At 44.9% G+C, this 26,952-nt stretch overlaps 1 protein-coding gene across 1 annotated transcript in view; it reads left to right on the forward strand.

Annotated features, from left to right (window-relative positions):
* The first annotated feature begins 866 nt into the window (after positions 1–866).
* The window catches only part of FAM151B (family with sequence similarity 151 member B), a 67,836-nt gene continuing 41,750 nt past the window's right edge, over positions 867–26,952 (forward strand). The window contains exons 1-3 of the mRNA XM_088443783.1: positions 867–1,109; positions 8,384–8,509; positions 10,160–10,319. Coding sequence (XP_088299909.1) covers positions 872–1,109; positions 8,384–8,509; positions 10,160–10,319 — 524 coding nt within the window. The 5' untranslated portion in view covers positions 867–871. The remainder of the gene's footprint in view (positions 1,110–8,383; positions 8,510–10,159; positions 10,320–26,952) is intronic.

Raw genomic sequence — 26,952 nt, forward strand, 5'->3', positions numbered from 1 at the left:
CTGCTCTGCATAGCAGAGCAGCGTGTATGCTTCCCCCAACTTTCCCCCCACCGTGGAACACTGCAGCCTGCGGGCGGGACAGTCCCAGAAAAACAGGACTGTCCTGCTAAATGCAGGACAGTTGGGAGGTATGCATTAGTACCTTGCCGGGATTTCACAGTCGTGAAGCCAGCGGTCTGCATTTCGACCGTCGGCTTCCTGACTGCATCCCTACCAGACACGTGCAGGCGAAAAAAAATCACACATGGCCACACGTCACGGGGGCATGGCCTTGCGTGGTTATGCTCCACCTAAGCATGCAGGTTGAGCCGAATGCCAGGAGGCGAAGCATAACCAGGTCATTTGCCCGAATTGCCAAAGGGCCAGTCTGGCCGTGCTGAGCATATGCACAGCCTTCTGGCAGTCTCAGAAAACACAGTAATGTAATAGTAATACCTATTCCTTCCAGACAACCTCTTTGCTGGGACAGGTTCCTATCACAGCTGCTGCCCTAACTCTAGTTTTTGATAAATAATAGCCTCAAAACATAATTAGTAATTGCTGCAGCAATATGATACTCTCCCAAGTTGTATAAATCTACTCTAGTAAACATTTTGTTAATTTGCTTACAAATTAGTCATGTATAAATAGAAAGTTTATGTCCACAGTGCATAAAACCAGCACTACTGATAAGTAATAATGGGTTACATGGTGAATTTCTGAGAATTTAATGAATAACTTTATAAACATTGTTTGACTATCACTAGATTGTATGTGGGGGAATTACATGCAGCAGGTACTATGTGTGCACAGCAGGGGGCGTGCCTCCATCTTACCTGTACATTATGCTTGCTGCGTCTTGCTGGGACAGAAGCTTCATGATTGGAGCCTTATGCTAGGGAAGCAGCTCGGCTCCTCTCTCCTCCTTCCTTCCTGGTCATCCTGTCACATGTGTGTTGTTAGAAGAAGCCGAGTGTGTGTTTGTACTTGGATGAGAAAGTCTCTGACATGCAGAAAGTCCTGCACTTGTGTCACTTGCATTGTGATCACTGCAGCAGTCGCACTAATTACTTACTACCAGCTGTGCTGTGCAGGTCCCTCGGGTGTAAATATGGACAGGAGGAGACATGGTAAGCAGTATATAAATAGCTAGTGATCTGCACATTCACACTACACTGCGGATGCTGTCCTGCTGCCGTGCAGATAGATATAAGCGGCTTCTGCCCTGTTTCTGGTTCAGCTCTTTCTAAATATATAAAAAGCCAGAAATAGAATGCCCCCTACACCTGGTTCCTGCAGTATTGCTGCATAATCTCCAGGCAGTGCTGTGCTCCATTCCAACATTATACTTGTGGATTCACTCTATATACTCACTCCCAGTATACACACTACACTACCAGTGCTAAATGTTTGTTTCCAGCTTCTCTGGGGCTCTAGAGATGGCTACTGAGTGAGTGTCTCGCCACAATGACTTGAATCATTTAGATGTTTGAATTATTCGAGTCATTCAATGTTTGAAGTGTCAAGACAGCCACCCCTTTAGCCTCTGTCAGACACCGAGGGAGCCGGGCCGGGGGTGACTCAGTGAACTAGCCAGTATTATTATTTTATTACCAGTTATTTATATAGCGCACCCATATTCCACAGCGCTTTACAGAGAATATTTGGCCATTTACATCAGTCCCTGTCCCAGTGGAGATTACAATCTATATTCCCTATCACATGCGCACACACACATATACACTAGGGATAATTTGTGTTGGGAGCCAATTAACCTACCAGTATATTTTTGGAGTGTGGGAGGAAACCAGAGTACCCGGAGGAAACCCACGCAAGCACAGAGAGAATATACAAACTCCACACAGTGGGTGTGGAGTGAGTATCGAACCCACGACCTCAGTGCTGTGAGGCAGTAATGCTAACCATTACACCGTCTGTGCTGCAGTAGAATGTATAGCAGCACGTGTGGGTCTGGCGGGGGGTGGAGCTGGCAGCGACTTACTGAGTCACACTGCTGGGCCCTGTAGGATGTTCTGCAGTGTGTGGGTCTGGTGGGGGGCGGAGCTGGCAGCGAGTCGATTCACTCGGAGTCACACTGCTAATGTCGGGAGAGGTCGGGTCTGTGATTGTGCACTGATCTGCAGTGCTGGGCTGCGGGGTGGAGGAGCTCACTTCGAGTCAGCGGCTCCCCTGCTTCCTATTGCTGCACTGTATGTAAGTGAGCCCTATCTCGAGACACTTGACTGAGCTGAGCCATGTGGCTCAACTCAGAACACGGAGTCACTCTGCCCATGACGATAGGGCTCCATTTACTAACGAGTTTCAGGGGTGCGAACTCGTTTGTGAGGTAAAATAAGTGTGAATGTTATTTATTTTTGCATGGAAAGTGTCCTACAGAATCGCTCTTTTTTTTTCCCCGTTTCTCCCTGCAATCCAGTTGGCTACCCTTATTTATGAATGAACGCTATTGCTGACTTACGTTCGTTTCCTTAATTTGAACTCTCCATCTGCAGGCTTCTGTTAAACAACGCTGTGGTCTCCCCAGTGTACAGCTGCAGCACCCGGCGCCCCCTTCCTCCTCCGTGGATAGCACCGGCGCACTTCCTCCCGCAGCAGCCAGCGTACCCCTTCCTCCCGCAGCAGCCGGCATACCCCTTCCTCCCTCCTTCCCGCTGCAACAGATGGCCACTTCCCCCCCTCTTCTCCCTCCCGCAGAACCCTAACATAGAGACCTCTCCATCCCTGCGACCAGCCTCCCTCCCAACTCAGCAAACAACACGCTGGGCTGGGAAGGGAGATTGGTGCCGCTGCTGGGAAAACAAGAAGGGACCCAGGTCTCACGGTGCATGCACCCATTCCAAAAAAACACAAAAACTTCCATTTGTCAGCGCTGTTTGGAGAGAAAATACAACGCTGACAGGATCTTTAGCATTACCGTTCGCCGGGGTGCAAACAATTGATAAATTCAAGTAAAGAAAACCTAAAAGCCGCGGTGAGCGGTAATGCTAAATACCATTGCTGCACAAACTTGGTAGTATACACACTTCCAGTGCTAAATATTTACCAGCATCTCTAGTATACACACTTCCAGTGCTAAATATTTACCAGCATCTCTAGTATACACACTTCCAGTGCTAAATATTTACCAGCATCTCTAGTATACACACTTCCAGTGCTAAATATTTACCAGCATCTCTAGTATACACACTTCCAGTGCTAAATATTTACCAGCATCTCTAGTATACACACTTCCAGTGTTAAATGTTTACCAGCATCTCTAATATACACACTTCCAGTACTAAATATTTACCAGCATCTCTAGTATACACACTTCCAGTGCTAAATGTTTACCAGCATCTCTAGTATACACACTTCCAGTACTAAATATTTACCAGCATCTCTAATATACACACTTCCAGTGCTAAATGTTTACCAGCATCTTTAGTATACACACTTCCAGTGCTAAATATTTACCAGCATCTCTAGTATACACACTTCCAGTGCTGTGTGTTTGTCACCAGTATCTCTAGTATGCACACTTCCAGTGCTGTGTGTTTGTCACCAGTATCTCTAGTATGCACACTTCCAGTGCTGTGTGTTTTTCACCCTCATCTCTAGTATGCACACTTCCTGTGCTAAATGTGTACCAGCACCTCTAGTATACATACTTCCAGTGCTGAGTGATTGTCACCAGCATCTCTAGTATACACACTTCCTGTGCTGAGTGATTGTCACCAGCATCTCTAGTATGCACACATCCAGTGCTGAGTGTTTGTCACCAGCATCTCTAGTATACACACTTCCTGTGCTGAGTATTTGTCACCAGCATCTCTAGTATACACACTTCCTGTGCTGAGTGATTGTCACCAGCATCTCTAGTATGCACACATCCAGTGCTGAGTGTTTGTCACCAGCATCTCTAGTATGCACACATCCAGTGCTGAGTGATTGTCACCAGTATCTCTAGTATGCACACTTCCAGTGCTGAGTGATTGTCACCAGCATCTCTAGTATACACACTTCCAGTGCTAAATGTTTACCAGCATCTCTAGTATACACACTTCCAGTGCTGTGTGTTTGTCACCAGCATCTCTAGTATACACACTTCCAGTGCTAAATGTTTACCAGCATCTCTAGTATACACACTTCCAGTGCTAAATGTTTACCAGCATCTCTAGTATACACACTTCCAGTGCTAAATGTTTACCAGCATCTCTAGTATGCACACTTCCTGTGCTGTGTGTTTGTCACCAGCATCTCTAGTATGCACACTTCCTGTGCTGAGTGATTGTCACCAGCATCTCTAGTATGCACACTTCCTGTGCTGAGTGATTGTCGCCAGCATCTCTAGTATGCACACTTCCTATGCTGAGTATTTGTCGCCAGCATCTCTAGTATGCACACTTCCTGTGCTGAGTGATTGTCACCAGCATCTCTAGTATGCACACTTCCTGTGCTGAGTCATTGTCACCAGCATCTCTAGTATGCACACTTCCTGTGCTGAGTATTTGTCACCAGCATCTCTAGTATGCACACTTCCTGTGCTGAGTGATTGTCACCAGCATCTGTAGTATGCACACTTCCTGTGCTGAGTGATTGTCACCAGCATCTCTAGTATGCACACTACCTGTGCTGAGTATTTGTCACCAGCATCTCTAGTATGCACACATCCAGTGCTGAGTGTTTGTCACCAGCATCTCTAGTATGCACACATCCAGTGCTGAGTGATTGTCACCAGCATCTCTAGTATGCACACTTCCTGTGCTGAGTATTTGTCACCAGCATCTCTAGTATGCACACTTCCTGTGCTGAGTATTTGTCACCAGCATCTCTAGTATGCACACTTCCTGTGCTGAGTATTTGTCACCAGCATCTCTAGTATGCACACTTCCTGTGCTGAGTCATTGTCACCAGCATCTCTAGTATGCACACTTCCTGTGCTGAGTATTTGTCACCAGCATCTCTAGTATGCACACTTCCTGTGCTGAGTCATTGTCACCAGCATCTCTAGTATGCACACTTCCTGTGCTGAGTCATTGTCACCAGCATCTCTAGTATGCACACTTCCTGTGCTGAGTCATTGTCACCAGCATCTCTAGTATGCACACTTCCTGTGCTGAGTCATTGTCACCAGCATCTCTAGTATGCACACTTCCTGTGCTGAGTGATTGTCACCAGCATCTCTAGTATGCACACTTCCTGTGCTGAGTATTTGTCACCAGCATCTCTAGTATGCACACTTCCTGTGCTGAGTATTTGTCACCAGCATCTCTAGTATGCACACTTCCTGTGCTGAGTCATTGTCACCAGCATCTCTAGTATGCACACTTCCTGTGCTGAGTCATTGTCACCAGCATCTCTAGTATGCACACTTCCTGTGCTGAGTCATTGTCACCAGCATCTCTAGTATGCACACTTCCTGTGCTGAGTCATTGTCACCAGCATCTCTAGTATGCACACTTCCTGTGCTGAGTCATTGTCACCAGCATCTCTAGTATGCACACTTCCTGTGCTGAGTATTTGTCACCAGCATCTCTAGTATGCACACTTCCTGTGCTGAGTATTTGTCACCAGCATCTCTAGTATGCACACTTCCTGTGCTGAGTATTTGTCACCAGCATCTCTAGTATGCACACTTCCTGTGCTGAGTCATTGTCACCAGCATCTCTAGTATGCACACTTCCTGTGCTGAGTGATTGTCACCAGCATCTCTAGTATGCACCCTTCCTGTGCTGAGTATTTGTCACCAGCATCTGTAGTATGCACACATCCAGTGCTGAGTGTTTGTTGATTGCTCCCCTAAGAGAGTAGTGAAAGAGAGTTCTTAGGATTTGGGTACTGGAGGCCAACCGTGATTATAGGGCCCATTTCTTAATAATCACATTTGCAATTCGATCTGGGTGCAATCTTGGCACCCATGATAGCATTGCAGAATGCGATCATAACACCCGAGTGGACCAAATTGCAACCCCAGGGACAGGGGCTCTTAAAAGGAGCCCGTCCCGGCGATGTGCTCTGAGTGAAGCAGTGTCTTCACTCCTGTGCCGAGACTCCAGCGCATTTGTGAACTACTGACCCCACATGTGCGGCGGCCATTGCTGGGGTAGGTTCCCATGGAACCCTCTCCCGGTAATCTTTGCAATGTGTAGCCCATATGCTACAGCGGGCTACCACCATCTTCACTGGCGTAAGTTGCGAAGACCAAGTTCCGGAATGCTGCAAATTTCGAACTTGATAAATCTGCATCGCATAGAAACCTACTATATGGGTTTTTTTTAGCTGTTGGCGGCAAAGGAGGGACAGCAGCAGATAACTCCAATATCTGCTCCGTTCCCTCCATGATACGTACATTAAGAGGATACTAAATATTTGCGGGTATCCCCAGAAAACGGGTGTCCAGGCATGGCTGAAATGCATCTTACAGTCTTTCACCTGTGCAGATGAAATAACTTCAATCATACCGGTAAGCATTTTAGCCGCGTTAGGATCCCAGCTCCGGCATAGTGCGGTCGGCATTGTGACTGGTGACATAGTCCTCCTGACCACATACCGTTCTTAGAACAGGGGACCTGATGCTACATTAAATGAAAATTCACCATAGATTCTCTCCCTTTACCTGGATGGAAGTGAATGCAAATTCGCCCGTATGTAGAGTTGTGAACACTTTTATAGTTCGCCTCATCCTTACGCTTGGATTGCTACTCGTCATCCTCAGTGCAGAGTGTCGCCAGTCTATAGTTGGTGCAAATGTTATCCCTGGAAACAGGAATATTTTTATGCTTCCGTACAACTCTGCATGGCTTTCAGCTGACATGACAATCCCTCATTGAACTATACCTACATGAGAACTCATTGTGCTAACCCAGTTTCGCTTTTGCAGTCTCATGTGGAGATATGACTGAATTGTGGACCACACTGCATTGCCTACATTTTCATACGCCCAGTCCTGGTGCATGTGCAGTGCGAAAACCAGCAAGTTACGCTCTGCAGACTGGGATATGTCCAATTCAGTATCCGGCCCAAAATGTTTATGCCACGGTTTAGGAGCAATGGGCCTGATTCTGCTGGACGCAGATTCCTGATTGACAGGCAGAAGCATTTAAGGGGCTGTGCGTGGGCGGGGTTGGCCGACATTCCCAAAAAATGGGAGCGTGTCCGCCCCATATTCTGAGAGTGACTAGCCCAGGATCTGCATTGATCAACGCAGTGCCCTGGGCTCGCAAGCTGGCCAGTCTGAGTAAGCTGAGGCTTACTCAGCTGGCTGGAGGCCCGGCGCCATCCACCATCACGACCACCAATGGTCGCTATGGTGATCCCAGCTCGCAAATGCAGCAGGGGGTGTCATACACCTCCTGCTGTATTTGCATAATAGCAAGTATCGCAATTGCAAAGCTGCCTGCGTACACTACAGTATATGCCTCCGTGCAGCTTTGCAATTGCGATCCTTGCTGGATCAGGCCCAATATGCGGTGCTTTCAGTTAGCTGCATGGGATATAATTTGTTATAAAAAAGGAGCAAAAGAAAGAAGATGAACTTGGAATAGATTTGCATCATTGGGAATTTACTAATTGTGCAGTTCTAAATTGTGGTTATTTTTGTGTTCGCCAATGTCTGCCGGAGGATGATGATGATAATAATAATAAATAATAATTTATTTATATAGCGCTTTTCTCCTAAAGGACTCAAAGATACATATGAATCGTGGCTGGGGCATTGCTGATGTGTTGAAGAATACACGTCCCTGATTCTGATGTTCTGTCGGTGTAATTTTTTATTTTCTACTTATGTTATTTTGTGCTGTGTACATTAAACTCCACATAAGTTAAACCATAGTATGGGCAAAGGCCGATATATGCATTTTGATGAGCACAAGTACTCAGCACATTATAGAACAGACCAGTTGCTGTTTTGTTAGGATAACTTAATTGTATATAGTTTAATTACACTGGACTTTTGAAATAAAAAATCCTTTTGTTCAATGTATATATTTACTATTTAGTGAATATTAGGTAAAATCCAGTCATTATGAATCAGTGGAGGACATGAAGTGGGATAGGTTTTTATATAGTTTTTGTAACCGGTTTAGCTTCCTCTGTAGACGTTTTGGACTAAATGTAACAGGTGTGGTTTGGCAAAAGTGTATATATTTTTTTTTTATAAAGGCAATACCAAATTGATTTGCCTTTTAAAAAAATAAATAAATAAATCCTGTGATTTAAATTATGCTGCAAAATCGCCGAAAAATCAGCAATTTTGCCGAATCGCACCCTTTTACATTAGGCCCTCTACTTTTTTTTTTTAATGACTCTCACACCCACTGACTGGATAATCGCTGTTCCTGGCTATTGCTGTGTGAGATATCAGGGCTGGATGGACAACTCATTCTGTTTTATGTTGCATCAGGTCCATGGACTGAAAATATATTGGACTATTTCTTGAGCAAAGGTCTCATAAAAGCCAGAGATGGAAGCGAGATAGTCTGGGACCATGCTGTAAACAGCCAGGAGAAGTTACATGGAGCCTTGCAGAGTGAGTATAGTGACATGTAATATCATTACACACCTTTAGCCTCCTATATCTGTAACTAGAATAATACAACCCTATTCAAAATGTAAACTTACTGTAACTTACACCTTGGAAAAGCTGATCTAGAAGTAGGTGTAACACAGTTTTAATGACTTAACACCGTTATAATTGCAGACACTTGGCAGAAATGAGAAGTACCAGAATCCCCACAGCACAGATTAACCTCTAATGTGTAATGTGTAACTTTGACTTAATACATTTTTTTTTCTTTGTGGCTTCCTTATTCTGTGTGCTGTCTTTATAGTCAGTTACTTGTTTGTTTTAGTTACCCCTGGAAACAAGGTAGTTGTGTGCAGTCGCATTTAGAGAGCAGCTTTGGTTCCTGTCTCAGGCGCCAGAATTAAGCCACCCTGCATGATCACATAAGTACATGACTAAGATGCACAGAAGGAAGGTAGGAAGAAAAAGACTGGGTACACAACAGAACGACGGCCAGTCATGCAGATGATCGGGGCGATTTCCCTTCATCACGGACCATCACAGATTGGTCATAAACACTACACGGTTTAATGAACGACGGAACAATACCATGTTCCGACCTTCATTAAACTGCACAGCCCCGCATACGATATCGTCTGATTGGGCGTGCCAAACAAAAGATCTTGTATGCGACCTGCGGGAGTGCGCAATTGAGGGTGCACACTAAACGATGTAGATGATTTGTTATTCCAATACAGCAAATCGTCCCGATATCGCCCTAGTGTGTACCTGGCCAAAGTGTTAAGTAAAAGTTGCAGGAGGGTGAACATAGAAAAAAATAAATAATACAAGGTGGCATAGTCAGAATCATACCTACCTTGGTTTGGTATAACTGCACAAAGAAAAGTCCGTTGTATTAAAATCTCTTCCTGGTTACCACAGAGTTTCAATGAATCCCTTTAACGTGAATTACACAGGTTCTGTAGCTGTTCCGGGTCCTGTAGCTGTTCCGGGTCCTGTAGCTGTTCCGGGTCCTGTAGCTGTTCCGGGTTCTGTAGCTGTTCCGGGTTCTGTAGCTGCACGATAGAGGCTTGGGGATAAATTTACCAAAGATTGGTCAGTTAGAATCTACCACACATCGCTGGCAGATCTGACCAACAAACCATGGAATGTGTTATTGAGCCCTTTAGTTAAATTCCTGTGTGATGTGATGATTACCTGAAGTGTACATCTCTCCAAGTTATGCAAATTAATTGGTATGGTTAAAAAATGTATTTAATTAGTACGATAATATGTGTTTCAGCTTTAAAATGTTATTTAAACACATTTTAAATGAACGTAAAGTATACAAGTAATGATGAGCTGTAGGGCATTTTGTACCTTTGTGTTGTCTACCCCCTAGCTGGCACAACAGTATTATACATAAATATTGATGGCATGAGAAATATTTGGCTAACAACTTACCCATGTTGTATAACTGTCACAGTTTAGAACTCCAATCACTGCTGAAAGCTGCTCACTAGGTGATGAAATAAACTGGTGAGGTCCATACCCACATAAAGAGTAGTTAGGAATATTTCTTTTGGGTATATCTTTAAAAAAAAACAGTTAAACATAAGTCATAGATCCCATGTTCCTTATAATTTGTAATCTGTTTTTACGTCACACGCACAGGTGATGTCCATATGATTGAGGCGGATGTCCTTCTCCGCGGATCAGCTGACAGAGAGCCAATCATGGCGCATCCTCCGGAAACTGACAGTGACATAAGTCTAAAGGACTTTCTGGCTGCGATCTCTGCATCTAATAAAGGCATAAAGCTTGATTTTAAAAGGTAAAATGTTCAAAACAGGCATATATAAGCTACAGTATATTCTTAGACACTTACTGACTATTTGGTAACATATCCCCCCTAAGCAGCTGACCCAGGCCCCTCCATCAAACCCAAATACCCAATCCCAAGCCCCCTTCACTCCTTTCTGTGCCCCTGCATACAGATAGTAATCCCAAGACTGGAACTCATTTCTAGATTTCTATATTATAAGACTTGAATACAGTCAGGTCCTTGTGATGTTTGCTTAGAGCATAATGGCTGTGATTCGGAATCCTATGAACATAAAAGGCACAGGTCTAGCACTGGGCACACTCTGGTTCCTCTGTGGTTAGATTAGGCAGACGTGCCCTCGTACGCTTCATCACACCAAACATCCCCTCTTTGTGTGCCAGGTCCTAGGAGACTCAGCCGGGCCGAGCATCTCTTACGCTCAAAATCTGTATCGCTTGCACCAATAAAACAACTGGAAGTGACAAACCTACTTTGCTAGATGCACTGATCACTTTGATGTGTGACTGTGGCCCTGATTCAGAGCCGCTCGCTCTGACCAGAGCGCTCGCTATGAATCAGGGCCCTCCTCCATTAAAATGGAGCGGCCTCCTGGACGCTCGTATAGCTGTGGGTCACCACCCACAGCATATACGAGCGTCTAAAAAGATGATCGCGATGGTCTTGACCATCGGACTTGCGAGGGAAACTGTGCGGTCGGGTTTCCCAGCCACAAGCCCTGGAGTGATTTTGGCTCTATCAGAGCCAAAATCACTCCCACTGACATCACTAGTGATGTCAGTGGGGCCGGCTTCAGACGGTAGGCATTCCCATGGGAACGCCTCCGTCTGGCCGCCAGGCCCCCGTCACGCCCACCAAAGGGGGCGTGCTGTCAGTCACCATCGACAGCACGCCCCCTTTGGTGCGAGACCCGGAGCGACAGCTTGGCTGTCGCAGTCTGGGTCTCGCGCATTCGCATGACGGAGCTCCCTCCGTCGTGCGCATGCGCAGTGGGGACCATCGACCCACTTGCGAGCATACTGCCGCTTGCGAGTGGGTCTGAATTACCCCCTGAGTCTTAATCTGTATACAAAGTGGTACGATACAGCGGCAGCAGCTTTCTCTCACGCCAAATTCCATTGTGCTATGACAATATGTTTATCTATGTTTTAAATAATAATAATCACATTTTGTCTGTTCTATTTTGGCCCAAGCTTGTGTCACATACAGTGTGTCCCCCTGAGTTCTGCTCTCTGGAATAAAATTACAGATAAGTTACATTGAGGCTTCTGTGTGCCGTATATCTTTTTCCTTGTGTGGTTGTTGTCCCCTTTCTTATTTTGGAGTGCTGATTTAATTGACCAGTTTTCCCTTCACTTATCTCTTACTTATATATATTTATGTTTCTTCACTCCCATAACATATATATTTTTTAGCCTAGCAGCAGTACCTCCTCTCAAGGCCTGTTTTTAAGTGTCCATTCAGTAGATTGAGATACTATAGGTTTATCTAAAATTCTGCAGTCTTCAGATCATAACCTTAACCTATTTCCAAATCTCAGGATGACCTAATCCACACTTATTCTATGCTTTACATATATTTACAGCATTGTTAAAGAAATATTGATACGTCTCTGGGTCTCCAAATGTACTAGGTATGTGGTTGATGATGCTACTGTGGTAATCCTAATAATAATATTATGCAGTGTACATAATGGGAGTAGTACTGTGCAGTACACTGGTTATGCACTACTGATACCCAGAATTCCATCCAGCACAGAGAACAATAGAAGTGGTAGTGGGCAGAATTTTATGGGTTGGGTACGCGATCCTGACGTCGGCATCCTGACTGGGTTAGAATGCCGACAAATACTGGTAAGTGCCCTACCCCTAAACCTAACTCTCCTTCCCCACAACCTAACCCACACCCCAGCAGCCTAACCTTCCCCCTAACCCCATTACTTACCGTCGGGATGCTCGCGCCGGGATTCCTGCACCAGCATCCCGAGCACCGGGATCATCACTACATCCTGTATTTTATACAGTTTGAGAGAGTTTCCAAAACTAATTGTCTGCTAAATTGTTTTTTAGACACATTGAATTGTACAGACGAGAGATTAATTTATTTTATTTTCTTTATGTAACAATTAAGGTGTGTACACACAGGGCCTGATTCAGAGCCGGACGCTATTTGCGCTCGCTCATTCAGAAAAAGGGGCCGGCTATTTAAATTGAGCGCTCGCTCTTTGCGGTCTGTTGACACCTCTATGTCTGAGCGAGCGAACGAAACATGCACTCGCTATTTTGTAAAGATGCCCCCTGGCCGCTCGCATCATACGTCATCGCCGCTATTTATTTGATTAATCGAGTACATCGAAAGGCATCTGAACTGCTCGCAGTGCTTGTGGTAGGATTTTCCTACCGCAATCATGCGAACAGTTCAGGCTAAGAAACAACCAAGTGACGTGGTCGATGACTCTGCTTTGTTAATTATGCACACCCTTAAAACGCCCGTTTTGACCCTTTTGGCACGCCTGCGTTCGGATCACCACTCCCCGTTTTCAAGCACCTTCCCCTGTTACCACCCACAAACGCCTCATCCTGTCACTCAAATTAGCAGGCACTCGCTATTTTGCGAGCGCTCGATTTCCGACCGCAATGACTGGTTGGCGCATGCGCATTACGACCCATACGCATGGGCAGATGTGCGAACATCGCTCGGAGCGAACGAGCGGCTCTGAATCAGGCCCACAGTACGATATCTATGAACAATAACGATATCGTTCAACGATAAATCGTTCATACCGTTCATTTTTATGCCGCGAGCGACCAACGATGCGCGTTCCGTACATGCAGGCCAACTTGGACGATGTCGTCAAGAATTGCCTGTTCAGAGATGTGGCAGGATGACTTCACTGAAATATATATATATCATAAGTTTCTTTCAGTGTGTAACACCCAATTTCTTCTTCAGAGTCCATAGGCTCCACAGGGAGACCTTGGGGGGTATAGCTGGATCTGCATCCCGGGCACTGTTTTCGCAGTGGGGCTGATTAGAAGCCCCAAAGCTGATTTTATTTTATTATTTAGTAGTTTTTTTATCATTTTCAGAGCAGGCAGCAGCAGACTGTCCATAGGATGTCTGTGCTGCCGCTCCATTACCCCGCCGGCGCAGCGACGCCAGTACCGATCTGGGGATCCCGACGAGACCCCGGGGTCTGTGCTAGCCGGGCCCCACAGGACATCCCGGACTGCAGCCGGACGCATGGGGACAGGTAAGGCGGCGGTCCTAACCTCCGGTCTCAGGGGACAGACTGGAGGCACTGACGGAGGAGGCAGGCACACAATACCCTACGCTCCACTAGACCACCATGGACTTGCAGTTGGTAAGGGAAGCCTTTCCTCTGAGGTCTGGCTTTGCTGAGCTGTTTCCTCCTGTCGACCATGCCCCCTTTGAGGTCTCTGGTGGCCATTTTCTTTTGGTACATCGCAGATCTCTCAGGACAGCGTGTGGTCCAGTCCCCCTGCATACCTCTCTCTTGGGTCAGTGTTTACAGCACTATAGCCATCCCAAACACTGAATCTGGGCAGTTGATAGTGCCAATTTGCAGTATAGGATATATATTTCTGCATTGTATGTGGCTCATGCTAGCGCTGACTGTCTGTGTATTTTCTCTCATTTGTCAGTTTATATCTATCCCTTTCCTTTACTACCAGCCCTAACAGGTGTAGTTAGGGTGGTTCTCTGTTCTCACATATATAAATTACAGTACTTGTGAGGTCTGTCACATACGGTTGTGTGCTGCATGGTGCCATATTGTTGGACCAGTGAGTTGCATACATTGTGAGTGCCCAGTATAGCGCTTCCTGATTTTCCAATATATATTGTCAGACATGTCTGACAAAAAGGTCGAGTGCAATGCTGCACCGACTCTGCTCTCCTGCAGGCTATGTGCTGCAGGGGTGAGTAAGGAGGATTTAACTCAGGGTGGGGTATGTGTGAGGTGCTATCAGTTGCCTTGCCCCTCAAACCCCCCAACAATGGGACGAGATCCCCTTGGGCATTTTTTTCTCAGATCCTGGCCTCTATTGTGGGTCGCCTGGCGTCCCGGCTGTTTTACCCCATATGGGGTTACCTCAACAAACCATCCCTCCCTCTCAGGGTATCCCATATTGTTTGCAGTCTATTCCTGTACCACAGACTGTCTCTCCCTACCAGGGGTTACCGCAGTATATGCAATCCCCTTCGGTACCACAAAAGTCTGTCATTCCCTTGCAGGGACTAACGCAAGCTGTACAACCACCCTGGCTGGATGTTTTATCTAGTTCAGTTTAGAGTTTGGCAGCTTCATGTATGGCCTTTCAGACCATGTTGCGGAATGAAAGACCTAAGAAGGCATCTAAATGCCCTGTATTGTCATCCCAGTCTACACAACTATCAGACACAGACGTGTCATTGGTTGATGGGGAAGTGGCTGATGCTTCTGATTCCCCCTCTCAGGAGGAGGAATCAGGAGCCTAAATCAAATATTAATGTTCCAGCCTTGGTGCTGGCAGTCCGATCCATACTAGATATAGAGGATGACGTTCCTGCCCCTAAATCCAAATACCCTCAGTTTAAACAGGTTAAGGTTACTTCGGCAGTTTTTCCTCTTCCTGACCAGCTGGTAGACCATATAGCGGAGGCTTAAGACGTATCCGCTGCAAAAGCGTTTGGCCTCATGTTATCCATTCCCTGAAGGGCACTGTAAGAAGTGGGAATCCCCTCCTGCGGTGGATTCTCTTGTTACTCGCGTAAAATGTGAAACATTACCCATGCCTTCCATTTTTTCATTGAAGGATTCCACGGATAGGAAGGTGGAGACGTGTGCCTGAAATCTATTTACTCTCTCACAGGAGCAGTTGCCCATCCATCCATGGCTATATCAAGGCAATTGAAGGTTGGGCAAATATCCTGGAGGACACTTTACCTGAGGAGGCTCCTGAAACTTAGAGGTCTTTGGTGGGACACATTAGAGATGCGGCTGCTTATACTGGTGAGACTTCTTTGGATGCCAGTCTGCTGACCTCTAGAGTCTTGGCCTCGGCTGCGTCTGCTCAGCGCTCCCTGTGGCTACGCTCCTGGAGGGCGGGCGCTGATTCTAAAAAGGGCCTAGAGGCCTTGCCCTACAATGGGGAGATGTTATTTGGCCCGCACTTGGACAAAATTCTAAACACACTGGCAAATCTAAATCCGCATTTCTACCATCAGCATCTGCACCTTCCATAGCTAAAACCTCTTCCTTTCGGTCCTTTCGTCCGCAAGGAAAACCCAAAGGGCAGTCTTTCCCTAGACAATCGGCGACAAAAACTACCACTAAGCCTAAGAAATGCAAGACGCCCTGCTTCCTGATGGGACGGGCCTCCCTCTGGGGCATTTCCAGAGTGGGAGGCCGACTTCTTCAGTTCGCCCAGTGCTGGTGTCAAACCACCAAGGATGCGTGGGTAAAAGAAGTGGTCTCTCAGGGGTACGCTCTCTCATTCCGGCAAAAACCTCCCCACCAATTTTTCTGCACATGCCCTCCTTCCGACAAGAACAAGGTCTTGCAGATCCAGGAAGCCATAGAGCCCTTGCTGAAAGCAGAGGTAATTGTGCCAGTTTCGCTATCACAACGTGGGACTGGTTATTATGCTACTCTCTTTCAGGTTCAGAAGCCGAATGGGTCTCATCGGCCTTTTCTCAACCTCAAATCTCTGAAAAAGTTCCTCAGAGTGCCCAAGTTCAGAATGGAAACTTTGCGTTCCATCATACTGGCTATGGAACCCGGGGATGACATAGTATCTCTGGACATTCAGGATGCTTACTTGCATAACCCCATAACGTCTTCTCAACAGCTTTATCTACTACATAGTGGAATATGCTCAGTTTCATTCAAGGCCCCTGCAGGGGCTGATCCTCTTCAAATGGAACGGCTTAGCCCTCCGAATCAAGGCTGAGACGATGGTGCTCTCTCCGGAGGTGCGCCTGTCTCTGTCTTGGTGGCTCCTGACACCTCCTCTCCCCAACGGTCACCCCTTTTGGATCCCGGGCTGGGTTCTCCTCATGACGGACGCCAGTCTTCGGGGCTGGGGCGCAGTGACCGGTCTGCACTCATTTCAGGGCCGTTGGACAGCAGTCGAAGCAGCCCTGCCCATCAATGTATTGAAACTTCGGGCAGTGTACAGGGCCCTCAGGATGGCAAGTCACATTCTTCACGGAAAATCCGTGCAGATTCAGTCCGACAACGCCACCACAGTGGCTTACATCAACCATCAGGGAGGCACTCGAAGTCTGGCAGCAATGACAGAAGGGTCACGCATTCTGACGTGGGCGGAGTGCCACCTCCCTGCAATTTCGGCAGTGTTCATTCCAGGAGTTCTCAACTGGGAAGCGGACTTCCTCAGCCGTCACAACATGCATCCGAGGGAATTGTCTCTTCACCGAGAGGTGTTTCAACTCCTAGTGAACAAATGGGGCCTCCTGGAGGTGGACCTTATGGCCTCCCAACACAATCACAGTGTACAGGTTCAGAACAAGAGATGCCGAAGCAAGCTTCGTGGACTCTGTCAGTAAAGTGGATCTTCCAGTTTGCGTACCTCTTTCCTCCAATATCCCTGCTTCCAGTCCTACTGGTGGCTCCAGCTTGGCCTAGACGTCATTGGTACTTGGATCTTCGAAGACTTTCCATCGACACTCTATTCCTGCTGCCTCAATGTCCAGACCTATTGTTCAGGGTCCTTGCCTTTACCCGACCCTGGATCTTCTGTCTTAGACAGCGTGGCTCTTGAGTAGAGATGAGCGGGTTCGGATTTTACTCGGATTTACTTGGTTCTCAAAATGGCATTTTATTGGCTATCGGCTATCACGTGTTTTGGATAGCCAATAAAATAAATCCGAACTAATCCGAACTTGCGGTAAAATGGCGATAAGAACCGAGTAAATCCGAACCCGCACATCTCTACTCTTGAGACATCCATCCTAAGGTCCAAGGGATTCTCTAGTTCGGTTATCGGCACTTTACTCCGAGCACGTAAGCCTGCTTCGGTCAGAATATACCACAGGGATACATATTTCCAGTGGTGTCGCTCTCGGAATTACGACCCTCAGGTGTTTCGTGTTTCCAGGATTCTGGCATTCCTTCAAGCAGGATTGGACCTCGGCCTTCTCCTGGCTTCATTGAAAGTACATATCTCCGCACTGTCAATGTGGTTATGAGGAAACATAACCACACTGACGAAGGATAGCTCCGCTCCTGGATATCCACACCTTTCTACAGGGTGTTCTCCGGATTCAACCTCCCTTTGTCCCCCCGGTGGCTCCTTGGGATTTGGCGGTTGTTCTTCAGGCCTTCCAGGGTTTTCCATTTGAACCACTAGATTCGGTGGATCTCAAGTGGTTAACGGCTAAGACTCTCTTTCTCCTGGCAACTGCTTCTGCCAGGAGGGTGTCAGAATTGGGGGCGCTCTCCTGTCATCCTCCCTTTCTGATATTTCACCTGGACAGAGCTGTGCTTCACACTCGCTCTGAATTTCTTCCTAAAGTGGTTTCTAATTTTCATATTAATCAAGAAATTATTTTACCGGCATTTCAGTCACCTGCTTTCTTGGCAGGATGTGGTCCGTACTCTCCGGATTTATGTGGACTGGACCAGTTCTCTTCGGAAATCAGGCTCCTTGTTTGTGCTCTATGGATTTCACAAGAAAGGATGGCCAGCCAATGAACAAACATTGGCCAGATGGCTTCGTATGACTATCTCAGAGGCTTACACACAGGCAGGCTTGCCTGTACCGGCTTCTGTTACAGCTCATTCTACTCAGTCTGTGGGCCCCTCGTGGGTATCTCGCCGTCACGCCTCGGCTGTTCAGTTTTGTAAGGCGGCCACGTGGTCTAACATTCAGACCTTTCTAAGGTTCTATGCATGTGATGCCTTCGCTTCTCAGGATGCTTCCTTTGGGCATCGGATTCTCCTCTCAGCACAGAAGTGTCCCCACTCTTAAAAGGACTGATTTGGGACATCCCCAAGGTCTCCCTGTGGTGCCTATGGACCCTGAAGAAGAAAATGAGTTATGGTAAGAACTTACCTTTGTTAACACTTTCTTCGAAGTCCATAGGATCCGTAGGGCACTCGCCCTAACACACCTGGCTTCATAAGTATGACTATATAGTGATATTTACAGGGTTCATCTAGCCTTCGTTAATATCTCACTATTCTAGTCCAAATTAGACAATTTGACAGGTTTCTGGTCCTTAATTTAATATTGGAAATAAAGGTGGATCATTAGGGAGAGAGTGTAATTCTTGTTTCTTAATCCTTCATTACTATTCTCCCTGAACATAATAGAACCATTGATTGCATTTGTTTACATAAGGGTCCCATTATACATTTGCTGCTGTTACTCTTTTTAATTGTGTGTGGTTTTAATGAAATAGTTATTAGCTGAGGGTGCATTGAATATTTTTAGACTCGACTGAACGTAAATAATATAACAAACATATCAGTTTATGCACTGTTGTGTATTGTAGCATATGTGGTGGTCACGTTTAGAATGATGTAATATTTAAATGACTTGCATCGTCGCTGATAGTCTGATATTAAGGTTAGTGTTCTGTCTACAGTTTCAAGTCTTGAGATGATGTACTGTATATACAGAGTAACTGCTAATGAGATCCAGTAGCTGTTTCCCAGTCTTTATGGGCCCCCTGCCAGTGACTGCCCATAACCTTGTAGTTGAAATTATTTGATTTTTCTCCTCATCCTGAATCCGTGCTCTACCAGGGCCTGTACTAATCTGATGCTATTATACTAGAGCTCCCAGGTGTCCTGGTTTAACAGGTTAAATTTTTTAACTTGCACATATTATCTCATAATGTAAACTGATGACCCCAAATTAAGATGAGACGTTGCTATGGGACCTTATTTGAGACTTCAAGGAAACCATGGGGTACATTTACGGCCTGAACCAGGACACGTGAAGGCAAATGTGGGCAAGACCAAGAAAAAGCAAGACGTTAGTCCAAAATAAGTGGTATCTAGGTGAAATGCGAGATGAACTCATAAGTGCAATTTACCCATGTTATCATAGAGATTTCTCAATGGCCATATACCAGAGGTTTACCCCCCCCTCATGCCCCTTATGTGCCATCAGCATCTCCACATGCCCCTTATATGCCATCAGGTGTCTTCACATGCCCCTAATATGCCATCAGGCTTTTACATATACCACTTATGTTGTCAGGCATCTCCACATGCTCCTATGTATCTACACATGCCCCTTATATGCCATCAGGTTTCTTCACATGCCCCTTATATGCCATCAGGTTTCTTCACATGCCCCTTATATGCCATCAAGTTTCTTCACATGCCCCTTATATGCCATCAAGTTTCTTCACATGCTCCTTATATTCCATCAGGTTTCCACATACCACTTACGTCATCAGGCATCTCCACATGCTCCTATGTAATGTATCTGCACATATACTTATATGCCATCAGACGTTTCCGCCATGTTTATGATGTACATATGTGCTTATTAGAATCCACCTCATCCCTTTCCCATTTTTTGAGACTTGAGCCCATTCAGGGAGATGGGACAACACATTTCCATCATCTGGCCCTTACTGGAGCATACTGGCTCTGAGACAGATGCTGTGTGCTGAAGTGTTCCGCACGCCGCGCCTGCTTGCCAACACCTGCCTTATACAATGAGAACATAATGAAATAATAAAATTCATATAAAATGTGTTTTATTATTTAATGAGACAGGCTAAACAAGAGTCCTCCCATTGCGTAATTTAATCACTCATGGCAATATCACCATTAATATCAACACGTTATGTGGTCAAGGGGTCACTTGATGTATGTAGACATTTTAATTTAAAAATGTGTGTTTCCCAATTTAATCTTCTTGAATATATTCTTTTAATTATAGTCCTGATCATTGCTAATTCTAGATGATTATTCTTTTTTTTCTCCTTATTTGCATTGCGTGTAATGTAGATCTAAAACTTGGAGCCAAGGCAATGAGATCATTGGACCAGACCCTCTCATTCCCACTCGTTATTGTGACGATCAGAATGGAGATCAGCCCACGTTAGGAAGTCTGTCCCACAGGCAAGATAACACAGATGCTGCCTGTAATAACAGCTGAGGCATTCTAGGAAAGCGGTGAGAGTGGCAGCCAGAACACGCAGATCCAAGATACTATACATACACTAATGGTTTTATCTACAGAATGCAGCACATTCATTGCCCAGAAACCCAACACTGTCACATTTACAAAAGATTGTTCCTGAAAATGAAAGAAAGAGGTAGTTTTGAGGTAATCAATTTCTTATGTCTCTACACTGAACATTTCACGGTTGTTACCACCAATACATGTCATTATACCGGGTCTTAGAGGCCTCCTATCCCCATTGCGGTCATGTGACTCATCCAAGTGCAAAGCAATTCTGGTCCTTGCGGTAACAGGGGCGAAGGTGATCATATAATGAGTAAAGAAAGCCCCGACAGCAGATTCAGCACTAGTATCTAATTGGGGCTTATAGCAACTATTATTACCAGTTATTTATATAGCGCACACCTATTCTGCAGCACTTTACAGAGTATTTGCCCATTCACATCAGTCCCTGCCCCAATGGAGCTTACAATCTAAGTTCCCTACTATATGTACACACTAGGGGTTAATTTTTGTCAGTAGCCAATTAACCTACCAGTATATTTATGAATTGTGGGAGGAAACCCACACAAGCACGGGGAGAATATACAAACTTCACACAGTAAGGTCTGTAGTGGGCATCAAATCCTGGGCCTTAGCGATGTGAGACTGTAATGCTAACCATTACACTATCCGTGCTGCCCAAACTATTAGACCAATTTCCATGTGTATTGTATATGTATATTTATATAGGTTTGCATGGCAGGCCTGATTAGTTGATTCTGGTCTCCCATGTATTAGATAGTATCTTTCTACCCTGTGAGGAAATGATCATGGGCCCCTACTTCCATTAACTGCAGGGATACTGGCTTCCATGATGACCCTGCAGCATGTGACCACCGGTTGGTTGGCAACATGTTACAGCATCCTTGGACCAAACCACTGCTCAAGCCATCGGCCTCAACCACAGTTTTTCATTGAACATTTTTGTTTTATGTTTTCAATAGAACACAGAACCTCATACGCCACAGCTCCCTGCAGTACTGTGCAGTGAGGAAAATAGTATGTACATAAAACAAGGACATTCAAAATAAATGCAGATGTGTATATTGCGAGCGACTGATTTTATTTCCCTCCAACTGTTCTATTTCCTCCAAGTGCATTGAAGCATTCAAGAATACTGTCACTGAGTCTGAGGTACACGGTTACTTGCTCTGTCTTACTCTATTCCCAAATCTCTAACTGGCCCTATGTAAGGCGCTGTGGGACCCCTTTTGGCGCCATATAAATAGAGGCTAATAATGCTTCTCATAGTGAAGCACCACCTGTATTTTATAATTTATATTGACAGGGTCCCGATTGTAATGTTGATCACTGAAGTCTGAGTTCTGGGCCGCTAAGCTGGTTCTGTGTTTGGAAAACTGGTACCATGGTGTTTAGGTCATCAATTGTGACTCTGCATTGTACAGTGAATTGTGACTCTGCATTGTACAGTGGTTGAATTGTGACTCTGCATTGTACAGTGGTTGCACTCTGTACTAGTCAGTTGGTGCCAAGTTGTACAGTATTTCGTTATAGCTATTTGAAATTGCACATTTTTCTAAATTTCATTGATTGGCCCCCTCATCACACCTGAAGTTTGCTCACATGCCAGGTTTGAAAAGCCAGAAGACCCCCTAACTTCAGTACTGCTACCTTGATGTACAGTCATGTGCATAACTATTGGGACATTGACAGAATTTTCATATTTTGGCCTCTATTCACCACCACAATGGCTTTGAAATGAAACAAACAAGATGTGCTTTAACTGCAGACTTTCAGATTTAATTTGAGGGTAATTACATCCAAATCAGATGAACGGTGTAGGAATTACAATGGTTTCTATATGTGCCTCCCACTTTTTAAGGGGCCAAAAGTATTGGGACTATCAACTCAAAAGTTATCTCATGGACAGGTGTGGGCTATTCCCTCGTTATTTCATTATCAATTAAGCAGGTAAAAGGTCTCGAGTTGATTCTAGGTGTGACATTTGCATTTGGAATCAGTTGCTGTCGACTCTCAATATGAGATCCAAAGAGCTGTCACTATCAGTGAAGCAAGCCATCATTAGGCTGAAAAATCAAAACAAACCCATCAGAGAGATAGCAAAAACATTAGGTGTGGCCAAATCAACTGTTTGGAAAATTCTTAAAAAGATAGAACGCATCGGAGTGCTCAGCAACACCAAAAGACCCGGAAGATCACGGAAAACAACTGTGGTGGATGACAGAAGAATTATTTCCCCGGTGAAGAAAAACCCCTTCACAACAGTTGGCCAAATCAAGAACACTCTCCAGGAGGTAGGTGTATATGTGTCAAAGTTAACAATCAAGAGAAAACTTCACAAGAGTGAATATAGAGGGTACACCACAAGATGTAAACCATTGGTGAACCTCAAAAACAGGAAGACCAGATTAGAGTTTGCCAAACAACATCTAAAAAAGCCATTACAGTTCTGGAACAACATCCTATGGACAGATAATACAAAGATCAACTTGTACCAGAGTGATGGGAAGAGAAGAGTATGGAGAAGGAACGGAACTGCTCATGATCCAAAACATACCACCTCATCAGTGAAGCATGGTGGTGGTAGTGTCATGGCGTGGGCATGTATGGCTGCCAATGGAACTGGTTCCCTTGTATTTATTGATAATGTGACTGCTGACAAAAGCAGCAGAATGAATTCTGAAGTGTTTCGGGCAATATTATATGCTCATATTCAGACAAATGCTTCAGAACTCATTGGATGGCGCTTCACAGTGCAGATGGACAATGACCCGAAGCATACTGCAAAAGCAACCAAAGAGTTTTTTAAGGCTAAAAAGTGGAATGTTGTGCAATGGCCAAGTCAATCCCCTGACCTGAATCCGATTGAGCATGCATTTCACTTGATGAAGACAAAACTGAAGGGAAAATTCCCCAAGAACAAGCAGGAACTGAAGACATTTGCAGTAGAGGCCTGGCAGAGCATCACCAGGGATGAAACCCAGTGTCTGGTGATGTCTATGCGTTCCAGACTTCAGGCTGTAATTGCCTGCAAAGGATTTGCAACAAAGTATTAAAAAGTGAAAGTTAGATTTAGGATTGTTTAGTTTGTCTCATTACTTTTGGCCCTTTAAAAAGTGGGAGGCACATATAGTAACCATTGTAATTCCTACACCGTTCACCTGATTTGGATGTAATTACCCTCAAATTAAATCTGAAAGTCTGCAGTTAAAGCACATCTTGTTTGTTTCATTTCAAAGCCATTGTGGTGGTGAATAGAGGCCAAAATATGAAAATTCTGTCAATGTCCCAATATTTGTGCACCTGACGGTATGTGTACTGTTTACTAGTTATAGTATAGTATAAATTATATTATAAGATATGTAGCTCATGCGTGGAGGTAATGTTCTACACCCATGATATTGCTTATTAATTTAAATATCATGTACAGATCAATACACTTTAGTCCCCTAAAAAGTAAATACTAGGGGCCCGATTCAGAGTTGAAGCAAAAATGGAGCAATTTGCACCTTGGCAAAACCATGTTGCACTGCAGCTATGATATTTAAAATGTGCAGAGAGGTTTATAGTTGGGATGGGCATGTCCTGCCTTAATTCTAAATCTCAGTGTAAATACAAAGTTACACAGTAAGTGTTCGCTGCATGCAAATGCAGCCATTATTTCCCCTGCATGCAAAATAGCAACATGGTTTGTTCTGGGAATTTCTCTTTTGGTATTTGCTCTTGAATGAAAGGAGCTGTCCATGCACTGCAGTATGGAGAGGAAGAGACGGTCCCGGGCCCTGCACAATGGATCTGGTGGGTGCCGGGACAGGTGCATGCGCAAAACACCGGCTTTTAGGGACTGATTCTGCTGCAGCCCCTAAAAGTCAGGAGGGCTGCCCGAAAGGCAGAGGAGTGACTTCCCACTGAAAATGCTGTCTGCTACTCGCAGCCTGGACTGGCGGTCCCAGGAGAAGAAAACTCCTCCCCCTGGGACTGCCTGACCTCTGTGTGATAACCAGTTAAATGCTTTCAATGGGAAGCCTCACTGGGGGAGGGGGGACTGCACAGGATGCTAGTAGACCTGGGGCCGTTCCTGGTTATGAGGCACTTTCCAACCCCAGGGCATGACAGTGGGCCCCCTCCCCTTGGCCTCTGCTGCAAGTGTACGTGCGGTTGGCTACGCAGCAGTGCTGACGCGGTATGTCTGTGAACGACGTCGTTCACAGACATATCGCTGGTACACACTGGCCAACGGGCGCCCGATATATTGGCCAATCAATTGATCAGCCAATATGTCTGTCAGTGTGTACCCAGCTTAAGTGTGCTGCTTCCGCCAGCTAAATTAATCCCATGCCACAAATTGCAGTGCAGTTTTACAGCTTGTGCTCCTAATTCAGTAAGATATGTTCCCTGCCACGCCCTAGTTGTTACAGCTGGCGGCCCTTTGTGTACATACGCTTCTCTACTCTTATGTTTCCACGGAAACAAGTGGGATTTTATTTGCAACCCCTGTCTTTTTTTCCTTCCATATCCCCCATATATCTTTTTGCTGAAAATTCTAATAAAAAAAACATTTCCAGAGAGCAGCATAACTGAGGAAGCATAAAACTGTAGTAGTCGTTACGCAGTATCTTTATCAAAAAACGGTAACATTCATTTTACCGTACACAATTTATTGAAATATGATATATTGATGGTACTTCCCTTTTACCACAAAATACCAATAATCATCATCGTTTATCTGTATCGTCCTACAAATATTCACACAGATGCAGAAAAATCTTGATAAAAGAAGTATAGTAATGGCACAGGGTAATTATTTCATTATTATTTGAAGCCACTAAGTTGCGCTATTTTCTTATCTTGTCCATTCATAAGAGGCTCTCTGGATCCGAAAGCTGAAGTGAAAGATGAAAGGTACAGCAATCTCAATAAAGAGTTCTGCTGCTATTTCTAATCATCGCAGTGCCTTGACAGGTTCCTCAAGTAAAGAATATGTGGGCTGAACGAAATCATCTCGCAGAAAGTGTAGGCGTTTTGTGAAAGTTTTTTAGTCAAAAAAGCAAATGTCACTTTTGAAATTAATCTACTAGAAGTTGCCTAGCGCTCTTAATAGACATTATGCAACTCCGAATTATATAGTGTTTAAATTTTGATCAAAACTGCAGCCCACATTCATCAGAGCCTTGTAGCTCAATATATAGCACCACTGGCTGTACTAAAATATAACTAGTGAGCGTCAGTCTCTGATTGTGTCAAACATCTGAAAAACGTGTGTTATACAGTCTGAATGGGTTTGAGGTTGTCTACGCGATTTCTCAGACTGCTATTTATTTTTATTTTTTTACCTTTTCCTGGATGTCGTAATTTTTTTCTTTTTTAGATGTCCTGTTGATGATAAACCTTATAAGACCTTCATACCTTGTGGTGGAGGTTGCACACCTATAGATTGCATTATTGCATCGTCTTTTCCAATCTCTCCTGCAACTGTTACTAAATACACAGTATTCCTCTGTGGTTCTTAGCTATGCATTTAAAGCATCCCTCAGTACTGTTTAGTGTCGTCTCCCTGGGATAGGAGACCGTTTTGCTGTTCTCGCTGATTTGTGTTGTATATCTGAGCAACATAGATTAACAACTTTACATGCTGAAATGTAGACATGACTGAAAAGCACAGAAATATACTGCAGTGGATTTAGTAAAGGTCATAAGCGGGCATTTACATTCCAATAAGTAATCATAAATTAGCAAAACCATTTAACAATGACAAGTCTTTTTATTATTATTTTATTTACTTTATTATCAAAGAGCATGTTCCCTGCCTGTGCTGGAGTTACTGACCCTTACCAAAGTCATTGGCTGCTTCTTTTCAATCGGTAGAGCTGGTCGCACCCTGCTCTATAGCAGCCGATCTCTCAGGATGTGGCCCTTTAATGGCTGCTGTGAGGATGTCCTGGTAATGTTTATCTGTTTGTGACCTGCCAGACAGCTAGGTTAGAGTTGTGCCTCACCTCTGGCTTTCCCGGTTTCTCGACTTGGTTACATAAATCACATAGACAAAGAGTGGGTGAAAGATGCATCCTTTTATTGTATAATAACACACAACACAAAACAATAGCAGAAATGCGACAGTACCAGGGGGTTCACCACAATGCAAAATACACACACTACTAAACCTCAGCAGGAATGTATTATCCACACTCAGGGCCGTAATTAGGGTGGTGTGACATGTGCCAGGATACAGGGCACCGCAGAGCAGGGGGCACTGTTCGGGCCTGTACATTTTTTTGTTTATATTCATTCTCATTTGTATCTTCCTCTTCTTTTATCCCTGGCATCCCCTGGGCACCCCTAGCTCCTCTCTGGCCACAACCCCAAGCACCTTCAGTCACATCCTCTTTTATTTAACACACACAGCTTTCTGCCCCACAATTTCTGATGGT

The sequence above is a fragment of the Taudactylus pleione genome, unplaced genomic scaffold (assembly GCF_031769625.1).
Source record: "Taudactylus pleione unplaced genomic scaffold, aTauple2 ptg000333l, whole genome shotgun sequence".
In the NCBI taxonomy this organism is placed as follows: Eukaryota; Metazoa; Chordata; class Amphibia; order Anura; family Myobatrachidae; genus Taudactylus; species Taudactylus pleione.